Source organism: Eleutherodactylus coqui, chromosome 4 (genome assembly GCF_035609145.1).
Source record: "Eleutherodactylus coqui strain aEleCoq1 chromosome 4, aEleCoq1.hap1, whole genome shotgun sequence".
NCBI classification, from domain to species: Eukaryota; Metazoa; Chordata; class Amphibia; order Anura; family Eleutherodactylidae; genus Eleutherodactylus; species Eleutherodactylus coqui.
In genome coordinates this window covers 154,713,810-154,738,627 of record NC_089840.1, presented here as the reverse complement: position 1 = coordinate 154,738,627, position 24,818 = coordinate 154,713,810, and the positions used below count along the sequence as shown (strand labels likewise).

The 24,818-nt window shown below is 47.6% G+C and overlaps 1 protein-coding gene across 1 annotated transcript in view; it reads left to right on the top strand.

The window, feature by feature from the left end:
• The window catches only part of LOC136626544 (kinesin-like protein KIF21B), a 2,048,083-nt gene that overhangs the window by 679,196 nt on the left and 1,344,069 nt on the right, over positions 1–24,818 (top strand). The window contains 2 exon segments of the mRNA XM_066601598.1: positions 10,665–10,772; positions 11,477–11,545. Of these exon segments, the coding sequence (XP_066457695.1) occupies positions 10,665–10,772; positions 11,477–11,545 (177 nt within the window).

Sequence of the window (24,818 nt, the reverse complement as noted above, 5' to 3'; positions counted from 1 at the left end):
GCTGTGGGAGTGGGCTTACATTAACTGACACTAATGCAAGTGTGAGAGCAGCCTCACCTGAACTGACCCTTACACAGATGTGAGAGCGACCTTACTCTATTTTTAACCTCAGCTGAACTAACCATAACACAGGTGCAAGAGTAGCCTGACGTGGACTGACCTTACCACAGGTGTGAGCGGAACCTCTGCTTAAATGACCTTAATGCAGATGTGGGAGTGGCCTTACCTGAACTGACCTTAACACAGCTGTGAGAGCAGCCTCACCTAAACTGACTCTAACACAGGTGTGATAGCAGCCTCACCTGAACTGACCCTAACATAGGTGTGAGAGCAGCCTCACCTGAAGTGACCCAAAAGCAGGTGTGAGAGAAACTTCACTTGAAATGACCCTAACGCAGGTGTGAGAAGGACCTCACCTGAACTGACCCAAATGCAGGTGTGAGAGGGACCTCACCTAACCTGAACTGATCCTAACACAGGTGTGAGAGCAGCCTGACATGGACTGACCTCAACGCAGGTGTGAGAGCGGCCTCAGCTGAAGTGACCTGAATTCAGCTGTGGGAGTGGTCTTACCTTAACTGACACTAATGCAAGTGTGAGAGCAGCCTCACCTGAACTGACCCTAATGCAGCTGTGAGAGCGACTCCACCTGATCTGACCCCAAAGCAGGTGTAAGAGCAGCCTTAGCTGAACTGACCCTAACACAGGTGTGAGTGCAGCCTCACCTGAACTGACTCCAATGCAGGTGTGAGAGCAGCCTTACGTGAACTGATCCTAAATCAGGTGTTAGAGAAGCCTCACCTAAACTGACCCTAACACAGGTGTTAAAGTAAGGCTGCTCTAACTGACCCTAATGCACGTGTAGGAGAAGCCTCACCTGAACTGACCCTAACACAGGTGTGAGAGCGACCTTACTCTATTTTTAACCTCAGCTGAACTAACCATAACACAGGTGCGAGAGCAGCCTGACATGGACTGACCTTACCATAGGTGTGAGCGGAACCTCAGCTTAAATGACCTTAATGCAGATGTGGGAGTGGCCTTACCTGAACTGACCTTAACACAGCTGTGAGAGCAGCCTCACCTAAACTGAGTCTAACGCAGGTGTGAGAGCAGCCTCACCTGAACTGACCCTAACACAGGTGTGAGAGCAGCCTCACCTGAAGTGACCCAAAAGCATGTGTGAGAGGAACTTCACTTGAAATGACCCTAACGCAGGTATGAGAGGGACCTCACCTGAACTGATCCTAACGCAGGGGTGAGAGCAGCCTGACATGGACTGACCTCAACTCAGGTGTGAGAGTGGCCTCAGCTGAAATGACATTAACGCAGCTGTGGGAGTGGTCTTACCTGAGCTGACGCTGGTGTGGGAACAGCCTCACCTTAACTGACCCTAATGCAAGTGTGAGAGCGACTTCACCTGAAATGACCCTAACGCGGGTTTTAAGAAAGATATCTCCTGAACTTACCCTAATGCAGGTGTTAGAGCAGCCTCAGCTGAACTGACCCTAGCACAGATGAGAGAGCGGCCTCATCTAAACTGACTCGAATGCAGATGTGAGAGCGCCTCAGCTGAACTCGTCCTAACGCAGGTGTGGGAACAAGTTCATCTGAACTGACCCTAATGCAGGTGTGAGAGGGACCTCACCCTAACTGACCGTAATGCAGGTGTGAGAGCAGCCTTACCTGAACTGACCCTAAAGCAAGTGTGAGAGCAGTCTCACCTTAACTGACCCGAACGCAGGTGTGGGTGTGGCCCCACCTGAACTATCCCTAACACAGGTGTGAGAGCAGCCTCACGTGAACTGACCGTAACGCAGGTATGAGAGTGAATTCACGTGAACAAACCCTAACGCAGGTGTGAGAGGGACCCCACGTGAACTGACCCTAATGCAAGTGTGAGAGCAGCTAAACTGACCCTAACCCAGGTGTGAGAGCAGCCTGATGTGGACTGAGCTTAATGCAGGTGTAAGAGCGGCCTCAACAGAAATGACTTAAACGCAGGTGTGGCCTTACATGAACTGACCCTAAAGTAGGTGTGAGAGCAGCCTCACCTCAACTGACCTGAACACAGGTGTGGGTGTGGCTCCACCTGAACTGACCCTAAAGCAGGTATGAGAGTGACCTCACCTAAACTAACCCTAATGTAGGTGTGAGTATGGACTGAGATTAACACAGGCGTGAGAGCGGTGGGAGTGGCTTTACTTGAACTCCCCCTAACGCAGGTGTGAAAGCAGCCTCACCCGAACTGACCCGAACGCAGGTGTAAGAGCGGCCTCATCTGAACTGACCCAAACGCAGGTGTGAGAGGGACCACACCTGAACTGACCCTAATGCAGGTGTGAGAGTAGCCTCGCCTGAACTGACCCTAAAGAAGGTGTGATAAGGACCTCACCTTAACTGACCAGAATGCAGGTGTGAGAGGGACCTCACCTAACCAGAACTGATCCTAAAATAGGTGTGAGAGCAGCCTGACCTGGACTAACCTCAACGCAGGTGTGAGAGTGGCCTCAGCTGAAGTGACCCGAATTCAGCTGTGGGAGTGGGCTTACCTTAACTGACACTAATGCAAGTGTGAGAGCAGCCTCACCTGAACTGACCCTAATGCAGCTGTGAGAGCGCCTTCACCTCATCTGACCCTAAAGCAGGTGTAAGAGCAGCCTTAGCTGAACTGACTCTAACACAGGTGTGTGTGCAGCCTCACCTGAACTGACTCCAATGCAGGTGTGAGAGCAGCCTTATGTGAACTGATCCTAAATCAGGTGTTAGAGAAGCCTCACCTAAACTGACCCTAACACAGGTGTTAAGGTAAGGCTGCTCTAACTGACCCTAATGCACGTGTAGGAGAAGCCTCACCTGAACTGACCCTAACAGATGTGAGAGCGACCTTACTCTATTTCTAACCTCAGCTGAACTAACCGTAACACGGGTGCGAGAGTAGCCTCACGTGGACTGACCTTACCACAGGTGTGAGCGGAACCTCAGCTTAAATTACCTTAATGCAGATGTAGGAGTGGCCTTACCTGAACTGACCTTAACACAGCTGTGAGAGCAGCCTCACCTAAACTGACTCTAACGCAGGTGTGATAGCAGCCTCACCTGAACTGACCCTAACACAGGTGTGAGAGCAGCCTCACCTGAAGTGACCCAAAAGCAGGTGTGAGAGGGACCTCACCTAACCTGAACTGATCCTAACACAGGTGTGAGAGCAGCCTGACATGGACTGACCTCAACGCAGGTGTGAAAGTGGCCTCAGCTGAAGTGACCCGAATTCAGCTGTGGGAGTGGTCTTACTTTAACTGACACTAATGCAAGTGTGAGAGCAGCCTCACCTGAACTGACACTAATGCAGCTGTGAGAGCGACTCCAACTGATCTGACCCTAAAGCAGGTGTAAGAGCAGCCTTAGATGAACTGACCCTAACACAGGTGTGAGAGCAGCCTCACGTGAACTGACCCTAACGCAGGTATGAGAGCGAATTCACGTGAACAAACCCTAACGCAGGTGTGAGAGGGACCCCACGTGAACTGACCCTAATGCAGGTGTGAGAGCAGCTAAACTGACCCTAACCCAGGTGTGAGAGCAGCCTGATGTGGACTGAGCTTAATGCAGGTGTAAGAGCGGCCTCAACAGAAATAACTTAAACGCAGGTGTGGCCTTACATGAACTGACCCTAAAGTAGGTGTGAGAGCAGCCTCACCTCAACTGACCTGAACACAGGTGTGGGTGTGGCTCCACCTGAACTGACCCTAAAGCAGGTATGAGAGTGACCTCACCTAAACTAACCCTAATGTAGGTGTGAGTATGGACTGAGATTAACACAGGCGTGAGAGCGGTGGGAGTGGCTTTACTTGAACTCCCCCTAACGCAGGTGTGAAAGCAGCCTCACCCGAACTGACCCGAACTCAGGTGTAAGAGCGGCCTCATCTGAACTGACCCAAACGCAGGTGTGAGAGGGACCACACCTGAACTGACCCTAATGCAGGTGCGAGAGTAGCCTCGCCTGAACTGACCCTAAAGAAGGTGTGATAAGGACCTCACCTTAACTGACCAGAATGCAGGTGTGAGAGGGACCTCACCTAACCAGAACTGATCCTAACATAGGTGTGAGAGCAGCCTGACCTGGACTAACCTCAACGCAGGTGTGAGAGTGGCCTCAGCTGAAGTGACCCGAATTCAGCTGTGGGAGTGGGCTTACCTTAACTGACACTAATGCAAGTGTGAGAGCAGCCTCACCTGAACTGACCCTAATGCAGCTGTGAGAGCGCCTTCACCTCATCTGACCCTAAAGCAGGTGTAAGAGCAGCCTTAGCTGAACTGACCCTAACACAGGTGTGTGTGCAGCCTCACCTGAACTGACTCCAATGCAGGTGTGAGAGCAGCCTTATGTGAACTGATCCTAAATCAGGTGTTAGAGAAGCCTCACCTAAACTGACCCTAACACAGGTGTTAAGGTAAGGCTGCTCTTACTGACCCTAATGCACGTGTAGGAGAAGCCTCACCTGAACTGACCCTAACAGATGTGAGAGCGACCTTACTCTATTTTTAACCTCAGCTGAACTAACCGTAACACAGGTGCGAGAGTAGCCTGACGTGGACTGACCTTACCACAGGTGTGAGCGGAACCTCAGCTTAAATGACCTTAATGCAGATGTGGGAGTGGCCTTACCTGAACTGACCTTAACACAGCTGTGAGAGCAGCCTCACCTAAACTGACTCTAACGCAGGTGTGATAGCAGCCTCACCTGAACTGACCCTAACACAGGTGTGAGAGCAGCCTCACCTGAAGTGACCCAAAAGCATGTGTGAGAGGAACTTCACTTGAAATGACCCTAACGCAGGTGTGAGAAGGACCTCACCTGAACTGACCCAAATGCAGGTGTGAGAGGGACCTCACCTAACCTGAACTGATCCTAACGCAGGTGTGAGAGCAGCCTGACCTGGACTGACCTCAACGCAGGTGTGAGAGCGGCCTCAGCTGAAGTGACCCGAATTCAGCTGTGGGAGTGGTCTTACTTTAACTGACACTAATGCAAGTGTGAGAGCAGCCTCACCTGAACTGACCCTAATGCAGCTGTGAGAGCGACTCCACCTGATCTGACCCTAAAGCATGTGTAAGAGCAGCCTTAGATGAACTGACCCTAACACAGGTGTGAGAGCAGCCTCACGTGAACTGACCCTAACGCAATTATGAGAGCGAATTCACGTGAACAAACCCTAACGCAGGTGTGAGAGGGACCCCACTTGAACAGACCTTTATGCAGGTGTGAGAGCAGCCTTACTTGAACTGACCCTTACGCAGGTGTGAGAGTGACTTCACCTGAACTGACCCTAACGCAGGTATGAGAGGGACCTCACCTAAACTAACCCTAATGTAGGTGTGAGTGCTGCCTGACATGGACTGAGATTAACACAGGCGTGAGAGCGGTGGGAGTGACTTTACTTGAACTCCCCCTAACTCAGGTGTGAAAGCAGCCTCACCCAAACTGACCCGAACGCAGGTGGGAGAGCGGCCTCATCTGAATTGACCCAAATGCAGGTGTGAGAGGGACCTCACCTGAACTGACCCTAATGCAGGTGTAAGCGCAGCCTCGCATGAACTGACCCTAAAGAAGGTGTGATAAGGACCTCACCTTAACTGACCAGAATGCAGGTGTGAGAGGGACCTCACCTGAACTGACCCTAATGCCGCTGAGAGAGGGACCTAACCTGAACTGATCCTAACACAGGTGTGAGAGCAGCCTGACATGGACTGACCTCAACGCAGGTGTGAGAGCGGCCTCAGCTGAAGTGACCCGAATTCAGCTGTGGGAGTGGTCTTACCTTAATTGACACTAATGCAAGTGTGAGAGCAGCCTCACCTGAACTGACCCTAACGCTGCTGTGAGAGCGCCCCCACCTAATCTGACCTTAAAGCAGGTGTAAGAGCAGCCTTAGCTGAACTGACCCAAACACAGGTGTGAGTGCAGCCTCACCTGAACTGACTCCAATGCAGGTGTGAGAGCAGCCGTACGTGAACTGATCCTAAATCAGGTGTTAGAGAAGCCTCAGCTAGACTGACCTTAACACAGGTGTTAAGGTAAGGCTGCTCTAACTGACCCTAATGCACGTGTAGGAGCAGCCTCACCTGAACTGACCCTAACACAGGTGTGAGAGTGACCTTACTCTATTTTTAACCTCAGCTGAACTAACCGTAACACAGGTGCGAGAGCAGCCTGACGTGGACTGACCTTACCACAGGTATGAGCGGAACCTCAGCTTAAATGACCTTAATGCAGATGTGGGAGTGGCCTTACCTGAACTGACCTTAACACAGCTGTGAGAGCAGCCTCACCTGAACTCACCCTAATGCAAGTGTGAGAGCGACTTTACCTGAAATGACCCTAACGCAGGTTTTAAGAAAGACATCTCCTGAACTTACCCTAATGCAAGTGTTAGAGCAGCCTCAGCTGAACTGACCCTAGCACAGATGAGAGAGCGGCCTCACCTAAACTGACCCGAATGCAGGTGTGAGAGCGGCCTCAGCTGAACTGGTCCTAACGCAGGTGTGGGAACAAGTTCATCTGAACTGACCCTAATGCAGGTGTGAGAGGGACCTCACCCTAACTGACCGTAATGCAGGTGTGAGAGCAGCCTTACCTGACCTGACCCTAAAGCAAGTGTGAGAGCAGTCTAACCTTAACTGACCCGAATGCAGGTGTGGCCCCACCTGAACTATCCCTAACACAGGTATGAGAGCAGCCTCACGTGAACTGACCCTAACGCAGGTATTAGAGCAAATTCACGTGAACAAACCCTAACGCAGGTGTGAGAGGGACCCCACGTGAACTGACCCTAATGCAGGTGTGAGAGCAGCCTTACCTGAACTGACCTAAACACAGGTATGAGAGCAGCCTGACGTGGACTTAGCTTAATGCAGGTGAGGGAGCGGCCTCAACAGAAATTACCTTAATGCAGGTGTGGGAGTGGCCTTACCTTAACTGACCCTAATGCAGGTGTGAGAGCAGCCACACCTGATCTGACCCTAATGCAGGTGTGAGAGGGACCTCACCTGAACTGACCCTAAAGAAGGTGCGAGAAGGACGTCACCTTAACTGACCCGAATGCAGGTGTGAGAGGGACCTCACCTGAACTGATCCTAACACAGCTGTGAAAGGACCTCACCTGAAATGATCCTAACACAGGTGTGAGAGCAGCCTGACATGGACTAACCTCAACGCAGGTGTGAGAGTGGCCTCAGCTGAAATCACCTTAACGCAGCTGTGGGAGTGCTCTTACCTGAGCAGACCCTAACACAGGTGTGAGAGCAGCCTTACTTGAACTGAGCCTAAAGCAGGTGTGAGAGAAGTCTCACCTAAACTGAACCTATCACAGGTGTTAAGGTGAAGTTGCTCTAAATGAGCCTAACGCACGTGTGAGAGCAGCCTCACCTGAACTGACCCTAACACAGATGTGAGTGTGACCTTACTCTATTTTGGATCTCAGCTGAATTGACCGTAACACACTTTAATGCAGATGTGGGAGTGGCCTTACCTGAACTGACCCTAACGCAGGTGTGAGAGCAGCCTCACCTGAACTGACCCTAATACAGGAGTTAGAGCAGCCTCACCTGAACTGACCCAAATGGAGGTGTGCGAGGAACTTCACCTGAAATGACCCTAACGCAGGTGTGAGAGGGACGTCAGCTGAACTGATCCTAATGCTTGTGTGAGAGCAGCCTGACATGGACTGACCTCAATGCAGGTGTGAGAGTGGCCTCAGCTGAAATGACCTTAACGCAGCTCTAGGAGTGGTCTTACCTGAGCTGACCCTAATGCAAGTGTGAGAGCGACTTCACCTGAAATGACCCTAACGCAGGTTTTAATAAGGACCTCTCCTGAAGTGACCTGAATGCAGGTCTGAGAGGGACCCCACCTGTACTGACCCTAATGCATATATGAGAGCAGCCTCAGCTGAACTGACACTAACACAGGTGTTAGAGCAGCCTCACCTGAACTGACCCGAATGCAGGTGTGAGAGCTGCCTAAGCTGAACTGGTCCTAATGGAGGTGTGAGAGCAATTTCACCTGAACTGACCCTAATGCAGGTGTGAGAGGGACCTCACCTAAACTGACCCGAATGCAGGTGTGAGAGCAGCCTGACATGGACTGACCTCAATGCAGGTGTGAGAGTGGCCTCAGCTGAAATGACCTTAACGCAGCTCTAGGAGTGGTCTTACCTGAGCTGACCCTAATGCAAGTGTGAGAGCGACTTCACCTGAAATGACCCTAACGCAGGTTTTAAGAAGGACCTCTCCTGAAGTGACCTGAATGCAGGTCTGAGAGGGACCCCACCTGTACTGACCCTAATGCATATATGAGAGCAGCCTCAGCTGAACTGACACTAACACAGGTGTTAGAGCAGCCTCACCTGAACTGACCCGAATGCAGGTGTGAGAGCTGCCTAAGCTGAACTGGTCCTAATGGAGGTGTGAGAGCAATTTCACCTGAACTGACCCTAATGCAGGTGTGAGAGGGACCTCACCTAAGCTGACCCGAATACAGGTGTGAGAGGGACTTCACCTAACCTGACCCTAAAGCAGGTGTGAGAGCAGCCTTACGTGAACTGACCCTAAAGCTGGTGTGAGAGAAGCCTCACCTAAACTGACCCTAACACAGGTGTGAGAGAAGCCTCACCTGAACCAACTCCAATGCAGGTGTAAGAGCAGCCTCACCTAAACTGACCCACATGCAGGTGTGAGAGGAACTTCATTTGAAATGACCCTAACACTGGTGTGAGAAGGACCTCACCTGAACTGACCCGAATGCAGGTGTGAGAGGGACATCACCTGAACTGATCCTAACGCAGGTGTGAGAGCAGCCTGATATGGACTGACCTCAACACAGGTGTGAGAGTGGCCTCAGCTGAAATGACCTTAACACAGCTGTGGGAGTGGTCTTACCTGAGCTGACCCTAATGTAGGTATTAGAGCAAACTCACCTGAACTGACCCTAATGCAGGTGTGGGAGCGACTTGACCTGAACTGACCCTAGCACAGGTGTGAGAGGGATCTCACCTGAACTGAACCTAACACAGGTGTTAGAGCAGTATCACCTGAACTGACCCAAATGTAGGTGTGAGAGGAACTTCATGTGAAATGACCCTAACGTAGGTATGAGAAGGACCTCACCTGAACTGACCCGAATGCAGGTGTGAGGGACCTCAACTGAACTAACCCTTATGCCGGTGTGAGAGGGACCTCACCTGAACTGATCCTAACACAGGTGTGAGAGCAGCTTGACATGGACTGACCTCAACACAGGTGTGAGAGTGGCCTCAGCTGAAATTCAGGATGCTATCCCATTGCTTTCATTGGTGTTGGTGCTGCTGCTGCCAGCCCCATTGAAAGCAGTGGGTGGTAGGCAACCCCTGCAGCATGATTCTCAGGGGAAGGGCTTAAAATATAAGCTCTTCCCTGAAAATCATCCCTAGCTGGTGAAAAAAAAATGATATACTCACCTCTCTGCTGCTCAGGCGCGTCCTCCGGCTGGCTCAAAAGTCCCCGCCTCCTGAAAGGGCTGTGCTAATTGGCTGAGAGCTCAGCCCCTGGTCTCCACAGGGATGAAGGAAACTCCTGCCACAGCTGTCACAGCTTTCACAGCTGTGGCAGAAGTGAACCATATACTCCCTATGCTTTCAATGGCACTGGCGCTGCTGCTGCTACCGGCCCCATTTAAAGCATTTTGTGATAATGCTAGTGGGTGTCCACCCTAACACAGATATAGGAGCTACCTACTCTATTTTGGTTTTCATGCATTGATTTATCTACAGTATTTACTTGTGATAAATGAATATCAAGTGGATTCTCAAGTGTGTTAACACCATATGCCCAGCAATTCTAGAGTAGTTATAGTGTGTCTAATAGAAGCAAGCCTTTTTTAAATTAAAGTTGGTGCGGCTACTCTAAAGTAGCAACCATCCAGATGAATGGCTGTTGGTGTGATGAAGGTCCTTGGATCTTGTATGTGGCTCTTTGTGCCTTATTATTAATTATTTTAGCTGATTGTTTTCTATATAACAGAATGCATCTTAGACCGCTCTACTACAATATATTTCCTTATTTCTTTTTCTCTGCACATCATGTCTTTTATTCCTAAATTACTGTTTATTTACTCAAGGTCTTATTCAGACAACCGTATTTTAGTCTTTGTGCTGTCCATGTATTTCACTGACAGCACACAGATCCATTATAGCCTATGGGACTACACTCATGAGTGCTTATTAAACACAGACCAATGATTCATGGGGAAAAAAAATTGTTGCATATCCTATTGTTGTCCGGATCCTGGACAAGAATAGGACTTGCTATGTTTCAGGCAAAACTCGCATTCATCCATCTGAATTAGGCCTTAAACATACAGAGCCACTGACGTTTAGACTATGTTTTAACAGTGACCATCTTTTTGTTCTCCTGCATGATCTGACCATCTGCTTGGTGCAGAACTCCTACATGCCCATCAGTAACCTTACCACGACTCCTGGGGCGCATGGCTACAATACCAATTTATCGGGCATGGTATGGCTGACACTATGCTGTCCGGCGTGCAGAAGCATTGCACTATGCCAGATGGTCAGTAAGTGGAGCTGTGCTTCAAATATAAAACTTTAATTCTCTTCATTTCTAGGCTGTCCTTGTGAAACAGATGCGTGAAGAGCAGCAGAGAAGAAAACTTGTGGAATCCAAGAGGAATAGGGAGATTTCTCAGCTGAAGAAGGAGCAGCATAGACAACAGGTGAGGAATGCAGATGGGGAAATTGGCTTCCTTTGGAGCAACATAAGGTCTTATTCAGACGACTGTATATCGGCCGCGTATTCACGCCAGCCGGTATACGGCGTCCCTCTCTGTAGTGGGAGAAGGCTGGAAGAGCCAGGAGCAGTGTTCTGAGCTCCCTCCCCCTCTCTGCCAACTCTCCACCCCCTCTCCGCCCCTCTGCACTATTTGCAATGAGGAGAGGCGGGGTGGGGGTGGAGCTAATTCCTGGAACTTAGCCCCACCCCACCTCCTCTCATTGCAAATAGTGCAGAGGGGTGGAGCGGGGGTGGAGAGGAGGCAGAGAGGGGGCGGGAGCTCAGAGCACTGCTCCCGGTTCTTCCAGCCTCCTCACAATGACCTTTTAATTAGAATGCTAATTATTTGTATTTCCTCTACTTTTATCATGTGTAATAAGAAGGCTTCCAGCGCATAAGTCCCACGTCTCCATAGAGCTTCAGGGACCTGATGACATGCATCTAGTCTGTCAGCATTGGAAAATATGGAATTGCTGTGTTGTTTGTTTAAAGGTCAGACTGCCTGCACATATGATTAAAAAAATAGGGGGGGCACCAGTTTGCTGTTCGCCTCTGGCAGCAGAAAACCTGGGCACACCTCTGGGAATACTTAATGTTTAAACCATTTTAAAGAACATAAATTCAGACTAATTTTGTTTGCATTCACAGCTCCAGATCAGAGCTCTAGAATCTCAGAAGCGACAACAAGAAATAGTGTTGAGGCGCAAGACTCAGGAGGTCAGTACTAATCCTGTGTGTGTGTGTGTGTGTGTATGTATATATATATAAACAGCATTTGACCTTTCATGTCTTAGGATGTAGATACAACTTCCTAAGCTAATATTACAATGGAATAGATTCTCTCAGGCTATGCTAGACTGCTAACGGTGCTACGTAGGAGACCTGGAGAGGGGATTTAACATACCTGTTTACTAAGAAAATAAACTTTTACTGCAGCCCCTCTAGCATAAATTAATTATCATTACCTTATATTCGCCTAAATAAGCTATAAACCTTAAGTATGCAATCAGAGAAGTGAGCTGTTATCTCCTCTATTATAACTGTGTGACAGGAGCAGTGTGATTATCATCAGTCACTTAATAGGGGTGCATGAAAACTTACTAGAAACTGAACGAGATTAAAGTACCGATCCGCGCTACCATATAATGAATGATTGAAATAACTCACCTGGTGTGTAGCGGGGTCCCCGTGAACCGTTAGGGACACCCTGCCTGCACCTGTGGTCCGAGTGTGCCTGTAGTAAATGTGAAGAAACTCCAGATATCCTCCAATAATGAAGGAGAGCCGCCGGAATAAGAAAATCCCAGCGAGAGAAAAACTTCCCTCAATGGGTTAAATGAACATAATTTCAAAGAGAAAAAGGTTTCTTTCCGCGCTCCTGCTGTAGATCTTCTTGTTAAAAACGAAACAAACTGTCGTAGCAGACAGTCTTTTTATATAATAATAAATTTATTCCACAACAAAAGAAAAAATTGCATGCAAGAAAACTACTTGCAGCGGTAATTGTACAACGCGTTTCGGCGTTCTTAAACGCCTTTTTCAAGTATAACTATAGATTGAAAGTATGTCTTTTAAATAGCATGTCTTACCCTACGGAGGTGGGCGTTGCAGGTGCTCGGCGCACGTCTCCATGTCGTGTCGCTCGGGCGCATTATCTGGGCGTCATAGCTCTGTAACGGAGGAGGTGTTCCAGCGCAAATATGCGCTGATCCCGAACGTAAACTCCGTGGTGTAGAGGAAAGGAGCGCTAATTGTGTAGCTCCCAGTTTAGTGCTTTGCTGAAGCAGACTCCGGACTGGGCGTCATAGCTCTGTAGTGGAGGAGGTGTTGCAGCGCAAATGTGCGCTGATCTCTAACGTAAACTCCGTAGTATGGAAGGAAGGAGCACTGAATGCGTAGCTCCTGGTCTAGCGCTTTACTGATGCAGACTCCAACCTCCAAAGGAATCATGCAGTGTTAATTCTTCAAGTTATTTATGCCAAATATCAATATCAGTTAATTAAAATTATAAACTATGCTATAAAAAAGATTAAATGACTATAAACTTCATAATGGGATTCTAATACTCAGGTTCTCAAAAAAAATACATGCATGTTAAATGTTATGAATAATATGTAGATAGATCTAATATAAATATACATAAAAAAATACACCTACAAAAGGACCCAATATAGACACAAGAGTTAGTATGTAGAAAAATATATAAAATAATAATATATTCTCTGTTTGAAATAGATACTAAAAACTACATATTTAATAAATAACAATAAATGATATTTAAAATGTCTCTAAAACCTCATTAAGACCAAACGGAGTTAAAGTGTTCATTCTAAAAATCCAAAACATCTCTCGTGTTCTTAATTTTGCAAAAGAGAGAGTGTGAATTTGTTCTAATGGAGTTATTCTCATGTCTTTTAGATTTTTATTGTGTTTCTCCGAAAAATGGCGTGAAACGCTGTGTTTAGAATGGCCTGTTGTTATATTAAACCTATGATGGTTAACCCTTATATTTAAAGTGTTCGTAGTGTGTCCTATATATTGCAGTCCGCATGGCCATTCTATCAAGTATATGATAAATTTAGAACAACAGTTTAAAAATTGATTTATTTTGATGTTTCTTTGTTCTTTTGGGCAATATACTGATTTTCTTCCATGCGTGATATTACTGCAACACTTGCATTTTTTCCTTCCACAACAGTATACTCCTGTCACTAAAGGTTTGTTAATAACTTCCTTGTTTAGTTTTTTATGAGGATTAGATGGGGCTAGTACATTCTGTATGGTTTTGTTTCTGCGATAAATCACCTTCGGTTTCTCTTGTATTTCCTTGTTTAAAATTGGGTCTTTCAATAAAATATTCCAATTATCTTTCATTATTTTTTCAATCATGGTAAATTTAGAGTTATATTTTGTTATAAATAAAACGTTTTTTTCTGAATCTATCTTTTTATTCTCTGTCTCTTTTTTAAGAGGAATTTTGACTGGATAAATGGGATTGTTAAGTGCTTTTATATAAGCAGCTTCAATTAAATTGGCCGGGTATCCTTTTTGTTTAAAACGCTCTTTCAAAACATGTGATTGGGAAGAATACATACTTATTGATGAACAATTTCTGCGGATTCTTTTGAATTGTCCGTAAGGTATGTTTATCTTCCATTCCTTCTTATGGCAGCTAGAGAATTTGAGGAAGCTGTTGCAATCAGTTTTTTTGAAATGGGTACTAGTTTCTATGTGGCCCTTATCTGACGATATTACTAGGTCTAGAAATATTACCTTTGTTTTACTCAGATTGTGTTCAAATTTAAGGTTAAAGGGATTATTATTTATCGCTGAAACAAATTTTTTAAGATCTTCCATTTCACCTTCCCAAATCAATAAAATGTAATCTATAAAACGTCTAAAAAATACAATTCTTTTGTCATTAAAAATAATCCGTTCAAAATATCCCATAAAAAGATTGGCGTAACTAGGGGCAAATTTCGTCTCCATCGCCGTACCGTTAGTTTGCATACACTCAAAAAATAAAAATAATTTAACAAATAAAAACAAAAATTTTAATAAACAACCACAAATTAACCCCTTCCCGCTGCAGGGCGTAAGTTTACGTCCTGGCAGCGGGGTACTTCCCGCAACAGGGCGTAAACTTACGTCCTGGAGATAGCGCGGGATCACATAAGATCCCGCGCTCTCTCGCAGCGGGAGCCGGCTGTCAGTCACAGCCGGCGTCCCGCTGCAACAGCGGGGGGACATCGGAGATGCGCCCCCGGCTGTTAACCCCTTCCCTGCCGCGATCTAAGTAGATCGCAGCAGGGAAAGAGTTCACAGAGGGAGCGGACTCCCTCCGTGTCTCCGGCCGGAACTCGCGATGTCATCGCGAGAGCCCGGCCTGTCACCATGGCAACAGGATGCCAGACACTGGCGTCCTGTATTGCCTATGCCTATGATCGCTGTATAAGCGATAAGGCATGGCAGAGCAGTAGCTCTGCCATGCCTTATGACAGCGATCATAGGCACAGTGCTGCAAGTCCTTCAGAGGGACTCAAATTATGTAAAAAAAAGAAAAGAAAAATGTAAAAAAAAGACAAATGTAAAAAAACCCCCTTTTTTATGCTTTTTTTCAGATTAGCATAAAAAAGGTAAAAAAAAAATTAAACCCCACATATTTGGTATTGTCGCGTCCGTAACAATGCGTACAATAAGTTGCACATGCTTTTGACTGTGCACGCAAAAAAACGCTAAAAAAAACGCTAAAAGACTGAGGCAAAATGCTAATTTTTAGCATTTTGCCTCACTAAAAACGCAATAAAAGTGATAAAAAAAAGCCATATGTACCCCAAAATGGTATCAGTAAAAACTACAGCTCGTCTCGCAAAAAATAAGCCCTCATACAGCTCCATACATTGAAAAATAAAAAAGTTATAGGACTTTGAATGCAGCAATTTAGAATAGAAAAAAGATTTCCAAAAAAAGTATTTTTATTGCAGAAAAGTGGGAAAACCTAAAAAAAATGTAAGAATTTTGGTATCGTAACTGTACCGGTTCGCAGAAAAAATGGAATGTCTCATTTGTGCTGCATGATTAACGCTGTAAAAAAAAAATTAAAAAATCTATGGCAGAATTGATGCGTTTTCTCTCCCTGCTATCATAAAAAAAAAAAAAAAAAAAGTTTTACAATATAGTCTATGTACCCAAAAGTGGCACCGATAAAAACTACAGTTCGCCATGCAAAAAACAAGCCCTCATACGGCCGCGTCGACGGAAAAATAAAAAAGTTATGACTTTTGATAAATGGAGAAGAAAATCAGCCAAAAATTGTTGCGTCCTTAAGCCCAAAATAGGCCATGTCATTAAGGGGTTAATAGCCTTGAAAGATTATCCAAAAAAGAAGACCAAATATGCAACACAATCTTGAAGCCAGATAAACAAGACAATAAAAATAAAAATAAAAACAAGGACAAGAGAATTACAACAATTAATGCACCTATGACCACATTTAGCACTATTCCTAAACGAGATTTAATACCCAGAACACCTGTTAATTCCTCTTCCCCATTACTAATAGAATTTTCTCCTATGGCTAATAATAAAGCGATAGATTTAAACTTATCCACTCACCCAAAAGATAAAAACTAGAGATGAGCGAACGTACTCGTCCGAGCTTGATACTCGTTCGAGTATTAGCGTGTTCGAGATGCTCGTTACTCGTAACGAGTACCACGCGATGTTCGGGTTACTTTCACTTTCCTCTATGAGACGTTAGCGCGCTTTTCTGGCCAATTGAAAGACAGGGAAGGCATTACAACTTCCCCCTGCGACGTTCAAGCCCTATACCACCCCCCTGCAGTGAGTGGCTGGGGAGATCAGGTGTCACCCGAGTATAAAAATCGGCCCCTCCCGCGGCTCGCCTCAGATGCGTTGTGAGATAGCTGAGGGACAGTGGTATCGTGTTGGAGCTGCAGTAGGGAGAGTGTTAGGAGTTAGTGTAGGCTTCAAGAACCCCAACGGTCCTTCTTAGGGCCACATCTAACAGTGTGCAGTAGTGTGGAGGCTGCTTTTAGCAGTGTTGCACATTTTTTTTTTTTGGTATATCGGCCGTGCAGAGCATTGCGCCCTGCAGTAATAGTCCAGGGACAGAAGTGTGGAGGCAGGGAGAGCGTTAGGAGTTAGTGTAGGCTTCAAGAACCCCAACGGTCCTTCTTAGGGCCACATCTAATCGTGTGCAGTAGTGTGGAGGCTGCTTTTAGCAGTGTTGCACTTTTTTTTTTTTGGGTATATCGTCCGTGCAGAGCACTGCGCCCTGCAGTAATACTCCAGGGAGAGAATTGTGTAGGCAGGGCCAGAAGACATATATTATAGATTGAATATACGCAGTGGTCCTTTGGAAAAAAATCTTGAAAAAAAATCTATTCGGGCTGCCTGTCACTGTGCTCAGTGTTCTGGGTCTGTGTCTGCTGGGGGTAGTAGTTCTCCAAATAAATACGCAGCCAGCTAAGTGTTACAGCAGGCTTGCGCCAAATTATTTCCTGGCTCTGAAATCACCGGTCTGTTGCAGTTAATAACAGTGCAACACTGCAGTTCCGTCACACAGTCCAGGGCCAGAAGACATATATTATAGATTGAATATACGCAGTGGTCCTTTGGAAAAAAATCTTGAAAAAAAATCTATTTGGCCTGCCTGTCACTGTGCTCAGTGTTCTGGGTCCGTGTGTGCTGGGGGTAGTAGTTCTCCAAATAAATACGCAGCCAGCTAAGTGTTACAGCAGGCTTGCGCCTAATTATTTCCTGGCTCTGAAATCACCGGTCTGCTGCAGTTAATAACAGTGCAACACTGCAGTTCCGTGACACACACATCAGGGACAGAAGACATATATTATAGATTGAATATACGCAGTGGTCCTTTGGAAAAAAATCTTGAAAAAAAATCTATTTGGCCTGCCTGTCACTGTGCTCAGTGTTCTGGGTCCGTGTGTGCTGGGGGTAGTAGTTCTCCAAATAAATACGCAGCCAGCTAAGTGTTACAGCAGGCTTGCGCCAAATTATTTTCTGGGGTTCCGTAAATGAAGTCAGCCTCCAACCACAGGCCAATAAGCGGCACATTTAATTACAGCGTTCTGTTTCTGCACTACTGCTAATACACCATGCTGAGGGGTAGGGGTAGGCCTATAGGACGTGGACGCGGGCGAGGACGCGGAGGCCCAAGTCAGGGTGTGGGCACAGGCCGAGCCACTGCGGTGGCCAGGGGTAGAGGCAGGTCCAGACCGAATAATCCACGAACTGGTTCCCAAAGCGCCCCCTCGCGCCATGCCACCCTGCAGAGGTCAAGGTGCTCTACGGTGTGGCAGTTTTTCACAGAGACGCCTGACGACCGACGAACAGTGGTGTGCAACCTTTGTCGCGCCAAGATCAGCTGGGGAGGCACCACCACCAGCATGCGCAGGCATATGATGGCCAAGCACCCCACAAGGTGGGACGAAGCCCGTTCACCGCCTCCGGTTTGCACCACTGCCTCTCCCCCTGTGCCCCAACCTGCCACTGAGATCCAACCCCCCTCTGAGGACACAGGCAGTACCGTCTCCTGGCCTGCACCCACACCCTCACCTCCGCTGTCCTCGGCCCCATCCAGCAATGTCTCTCAGCGTAGCGTCCAGACGTCGCTAGCGCCACAGTTTGAGCGCAAGCGCAAGTACGACGCCACGCACCCGCACGCTCAAGCGTTAAACGTGCACATTGCAAAATTGATCAGCCTAGAGATGCTGCCGTATAGGCTTGTAGAAACGGAGGCTTTCAAAAGCATGATGGCGGCGGCGGCCCCGCGCTACTCGGTTCCCAGTCGCCACTACTTTTCCCGATGTGCCGTCACAGCCCTGCACGACCATGTCTCCCGCAACATTGTACGCGCCCTCACCAACGCGGTTACTGCCAAGGTCCACTTAACAACAGACACGTAGACAAGCACAGGCGGGCAGGGCCACTATATCTCCCTGACGGCACATTGGGTGAATTTAGTGGAGGCTGGGACAGAGTCAGAGCCTGGGACCGCTCACGTCCTACCCACCCCCCGAATTGCGTGCCCCAGCTCGGTGGTGGTATCTGCGGGGGTGTATGCTTCCTCCACTAAACCCTCCTCCTCCTCCTACGCAACCTCTGTCTCGCAATCAAGATGTGTCAGCAGCAGCAGCACGTCGCCAGCAGTCGGTGTCACGCGTCGTGGCAGCACAGCGGTGGGCAAGTGTCAGCAGGCCGTGCTGAAACTACTCAGCTTAGGAGAGAAGAGCCACACGGCCCACGAACTGCTGCAGCGTCTGACAGAGCAGACCGGCCGCTGGCTTGCGCCGCTGAGCCTCCAACCGGGCATGGTCGTGTGTGACAACGGCCGTAACCTGGTGGCGGCTCTGCAGCTCGGCAGCCTCACGCACGTGCCATGCCTGGCCCATGTCTTTAATTTGGTGGTTCAGCGCTTTCTGAAAAGCTACCCCCACTTGTCATACCTGCTTGGAAAGGTGCCCCAGCTCTGCGCACATTTCCGCAAATCCCACACGCACGCTGCCACCCTGCGGACCCTGCAACATCGGTTTAATCTGCCAGTGCACCAACTGCTGTGCGACGTGCCCACACAGTGGAACTCTACGCTCCACATGTTGGCCAGACTCTATGAGCAGCGTAGAGCTATAGTGGAATACCAACTCCAACTTGCGCGGCGCAGTGGGAGTCAGCCTCCTCAATTATTTACAGAAGAGTGGGCCTGGTTGGCAGCCATATGCCAGGTCCTTGGAAAATTTGAGGAGTCTACCCAGATGGTGAGCGGGGATGCTGCAATCATTAGCGTCACCATTCCTCTGCTATGCCTCTTGAGAAGTTCCCTGCAAAGCATAAAGGCAGACGCTTTGGAATCAGAAACGGAGGCGGGGGAAGACAGTATGTCGCTGGATAGTCAGAGCAACCTCATGTCTATATCTGAGCGCGTTGAGGGGGAGGGGGAGGAGCATGAGGAGGAGGGGGAAGAGACAGCTTGGCCCACTGCTGAGGGTACAGATGCAGCTTGCCTTTCATCCTTTCAGCGTGTATGGCCAGAGAAGGAGGAGGAGGAGGAGGATCCTGAAAGTGATCTTCCGAGTGAGGACAGCCATGTGTTGCGTACAGGTACCCTGGCACACATGGCTGACTTCATGTTAGGATGCCTTTCTCGTGACCCTCGCGTTACACGCATTCTGGCCACTACGGATTACTGGGTGTACACACTGCTCGATCCACGGTATAAGGAGAGCCTATGCACTCTCGTTCCCGAAGAGGAAAGGGGTTCGAGAATGATGCTATACCACAGGGCGCTGGTGGACAAACTGATGGTAAACTTCCCATCCGACAGGGCTAGTGGCCGAAGGCGCATTTCCGCGGCCCAGGTAGCAGGGGAGGCGCAGAGATCAGGCAGCATGTACAGCGCAGCCAGGGGAACACTCTCTAAGGCCTTTGACAGCTTTATGGCTCCCCAGCAAGACTGTGTCACCGGTCCCCAGTCAAGGCTGAGTTGGCGGGAGCACTGTAAAAGGATGGTGAGGGAGTACGTAGCCGATTGCAGCACCGTCCTCGGTGACGCCTCTGCCCCCTACAACTACTGGGTGTTGAAGCTGGACACGTGGCCTGAACTTGCGCTGTATGCCCTGGAGGTGCTTGCTTGTCCTGCGGTTAGCGTCTTGTCAGAGAGTGTGTTTAGTGTGGCTGGGGGAATCATCACGGATAAGCGTACCCACCTGTCAACCGACAGTGCTGACAGGCTTACACTCATCAAGATGAACAAAGCCTGGATTTCCCCAGACTTCTCTTCTCCACCAGCGGACAGCAGCGATACCTAAGCAATACGTAGGCTGCACCCGCGGATGGAAGCATCGTTCTCTATCACCATCCAAAACGGGGACCTTTTAGCTTCATCTATCTGTGTATAATATTCCTCCTCCTCCTCCTGCTCCTCCTCCTGAAACCTCACATAATCACGCCGAACGGGCAATTTTTCTTAGGCCCACAAGGCTCAGTCATATAATTTTTCTAAACAATTTTTATACGTTTCAATGCTCATTAAAGCGTTGAAACTTTCACCTGAACCAATTTTTATTTTAACTGGGCTGCCTCCAGGCCTAGTTACAAATTAAGCCACATTAACCAAAGCGATTAATGGGTTTCACCTGCCCTCTTGGTTGGGCATGGGCAATTTTTCAGAGGTACATTAGTACTGTTGATACAGCAATTTTTGTGGGCCCTCGCCTACAGTGTAATCAAATTAATTTTTAGCCCACCTGCATTAAAGCTGACATTACCTCAGCTGTGCTGGGCACTGCAATGGGATATATTTATGTACCGCCAGTGGGTTCCAGGGAGCCACCCATGCTGTCGGTCCACACGGAGTTGTAACTGCATGTGTCCACTTCTAAAGTACCCCAGTCTGACTGGGGCATGCAGTGTGGGCCGAAGCCCACCTGCATTAAGCACGACATTACTACCTCAGCTGTGTTGGGCAATGCAATGGGATATTTTTATGTACCGCCGGTGGCTTCCTGGCACCCACCCATGCTGTGGGTCCACAGCATGGTTGTAAATGCATCTGTTTCCACTTCTAAAGAACCCCAGTCTGACTGGGGCATGCAGTGTGGGCCGAAGCCCACCTGCATTAAACATGACAATACCACCTCAGCTGTGATGGGCAATGCAATGGGATATTTGTATGTACCGCCGGTGGGTTCCAGGGAGCTACCCATGCTGTCGGTCCACACGGAGTTGTAACTGCATGTGTCCACTTCTAAAGAACCCCAGTCTGACTGGGGCATGCAGTGTGGGCCGAAGCCCACCTGCATTAAGCACGACATTACTACCTCAGCTGTGTTGGGCAATGCAATGGGATATTTTTATGTACCGCCGGTGGCTTCCTGGCACCCACCCATGCTGTGGGTCCACAGGGAGTTGTAAATGCATCTGTTTCCACTTCTAAAGAACCCCAGTCTGACTGGGGCATGCAGTGTGGGCCGAAGCCCACCTGCATTAAGCACGACATTACTACCTCAGCTGTGTTGGGCAATGCAATGGGATATTTTTATGTACCGCCGGTGGCTTCCTGGCACCCACCCATGCTGTGGGTCCACAGGGAGTTGTAAATGCATCTGTTTCCACTTCTAAAGAACCCCAGTCTGACTGGGGCATGCAGTGTGGGCCGAAGCCCACCTGCATTAAGCACGACATTACTACCTCAGCTGTGTTGGGCAATGCAATGGGATATTTTTATGTACCGCCGGTGGCTTCCTGGCACCCACCCATGCTGTGGGTCCACAGGGAGTTGTAAATGCATCTGTTTCCACTTCTAAAGAACCCCAGTCTGACTGGGGCATGCAGTGTGGGCCGAAGCCCACCTGCATTAAGTACGACATTACTACCTCAGCTGTGTTTGGCAATGCAATGGGATATTTTAATGTACCGCCGGTGGCTTCCTGGCACCCACCCATGCTGTGGGTCCACAGCATGGTTGTAAATGCATCTGTTTCCACTTCTAAAGAACTCCAGTCTGACTGGGGCATGCAGTGTGGGCCGAAGCCCACCTGCATTAAACATGACAATACTACCTCAGCTGTGATGGGCAATGCAATGGGATATTTGTATGTACCGCCGGTGGGTTCCAGGGAGCCACCCATGCTGTGGGTGCACACGGAATTCCCATTGCGGAGTTGTAGCTGCCTGTGACTATTTATAAAAAACTGCGGTCTGACTGGGGCATGCAGACACCTTGACAGAATGAATAGTGTGTGGCACATAGGTTCCCCATTGCTATGCCCACGTGTGCAGCTCCAGATGGAGGTGGCACAGGATTGGATTTCTCATTGCTTCTGTACAGCATTGTGGGCTATCGCCCCGCCACTTTTAAAGAGGGTCGCTGCCTAGCCGTGCCAACCCTCTGCAGTGTGTGCCTGCTTTTCCTGTGGCAGACGCACTTATAAATAGACATGAGGGTGGCGTGGCATGAGGGCAGCTGAAGGCTGGGCAGGGACAGTTTGGTGTGCGCTGTGGACACTGCGTCGTGCGGGGGGGGGGGGGGGGGTTGGGCAGCATGTAACCCAGGAGAAGTGGCAGCGGAGTGTCATGCAGGCAGTGATTGTGCTTTGTTGGAGGTAGTGTGGTGCTTAGCTAAGTTATGCATTGCTAATGAGGGCTTTTCAGATGTAAAAGTTGTTGGGGGGGGGCACTCTTGCTGCTATTGTGGCTTAATAGTGGGACCTGGGAACTTGAGATGCAGCCCAACATGTAGCCCCTCGCCTGCCCTATCCATTGCTGTGTCGTTCCCATCACTTTCTTGAATTGCCCCGATTTTCACAAATGAAAATCTTAGCGAGCATCGGTGATATACAAAAATGCTCGGGTCGCCCATTGACTTCAATGGGGTTCGTTACTCGAAACGAACCCTCGAGCATCGCGGAAAATTCGTCTCGAGTAACGAGCACCCGAGAATTTTGGTGCTCGCTCATCTCTAATAAAAACCAATCGATAGATGATAGTTCAAAAAGAAAAAAGAAAGTCACTATTTCATCCCCCATTAAAATCACCGTACATCCAGTAGAAAATTATTTATTGAATTCCTCTTTAGCCGATTCCCCTCCGAGTTTTTTAGAAAACGGGTCATCAGATCTAATCTCATTAGATCCGGTGACGAAATCATCAGACACAAATGTGATACGGCCATCTCAGACAATACAATCAGTAGACCCACTTCTCCCCTTTTTAACAATGAACTCCACACCTCCAAATCTGATGAAATCCAAAAAAATCTTTAAAGTTTACGTTCGGGATCAGCGCATATTTGCGCTGGAACACCTCCTCCGTTACAGAGCTATGATGCTCAGATAATGCGCCCGAGCGACACGACACGGAGACGCGCGCCGAGCACCTGCAACTCCCACCTCCATAAGGTAAGACATGCTATTTAAAAGACGTACTTCGTACTTCGTATACTTGAAAAAGGCGTTTAAGAACGCCGAAACGTGTTGTACAATTACCGCTGCAAGTAGTTTTCTTGCATGCAATTTTTTCTTTTGTTGTGGAATAAATTTATTATTATTATATAAAAAGACTGTCTGCTACGACAGTTTGTTTCGTTTTTAACAAGAAGATCTACAGCAGGAGCGCGGAAAGAAACCTTTTTCTCTTTGAAATTATGTAGAAACTGAACAAGTTATTCTGAGCTAGTCAGAATTGAGATCACATAACCATCAGAGGAGAAAGAGTAAAGAAGCCTGAGATAGAAAAGAATAACTAACCAAGGTGACACTAGCTCACACATCTATATATACGTACACACACACTATACAGTAAAAAGTATTTGGACACTGCAGAAAATCAGAAAATATGCAAATACTGAGTTTGACGAACGCTATGCTGGGAAGGGCATGGGTAAAAAGCTGCTCATTTTATAATTACTATTCATTCATCCGATCGAGCACTTGTGGAACGAATTGGAGTGACGGCTATGACACCGGCACCCACACCCATTTTCACAACAATCTCTTCTCACAGCCTTGCATGAGGAATGGCAAGCTATTCCTGCCCCAGTTACAGAGAACTTGTGGGAAGTATGCCTTGACATGTTGCTTCTGTAATAGGAGGGCCTACACACTACTAAATAGAATAATAAGGCGCTGTTTCTGAAAAACATGCAGCGTCCAAATACTTTTGTCCATAATATATAAACGGAAATTAAAAAAGCCAACCTATGTCATTCTAAAGCAGATGATTTGGAAAACCATCTGAGACTAAATAATCTTCGTATCACTGGTCTGCCGGAGAGAGTGGAAGGTTTAACGCCAGAAACTTTCTTAACCCCTTAGTGACCAAGCCTGTTTACGCCTTAATGACCAGGCCAAATTTTGCAAATCTGACACGTGTCACTTTAGCATGGAAAAAGACCAGAAAGGTTTTGCATATCCAAGCGATTCTGACATTGTTTTTTCGCCACATATTGTACTTCATTTAGGTGGAAAAAAAAGACCGATAGAATTTGTGTTTATTTATTAAAAGCGCCAAAATTGGGAAAATTTTGAAAAAATCGTCATTTTTTCACATTTCCAACTGCAATATCTCAAATATGTGCAAACATAATATAGAAATTTTTGCTAAGATTTATATTTCCATCCGTTTACTTTATTTTGGGCGCACATTGGAAAAACGTTCGTTTTTTTTTTTTTTAACCATTTAGGAGACGTACAAATGTAACATTACTTTTCAGCATTTTGAGGAACACTTTGTTTTCCTACACCAATCCAAGATTGGAAAGGCTCATAGGAATCAAAATGATAACGTATTCACTGAGGGGTGTCATGAGTATTTTAACCCCACAGTTTTTTTTCAGGAGTCAATGCAATTTAGAAGAGAAAAACAAAAATTTCATATTTTTGCAAATATGTCATTTTAAAGACAGGACTTTTTTCTATAGTACACATGAAAATTAGGATTTGCACCCCAGAAT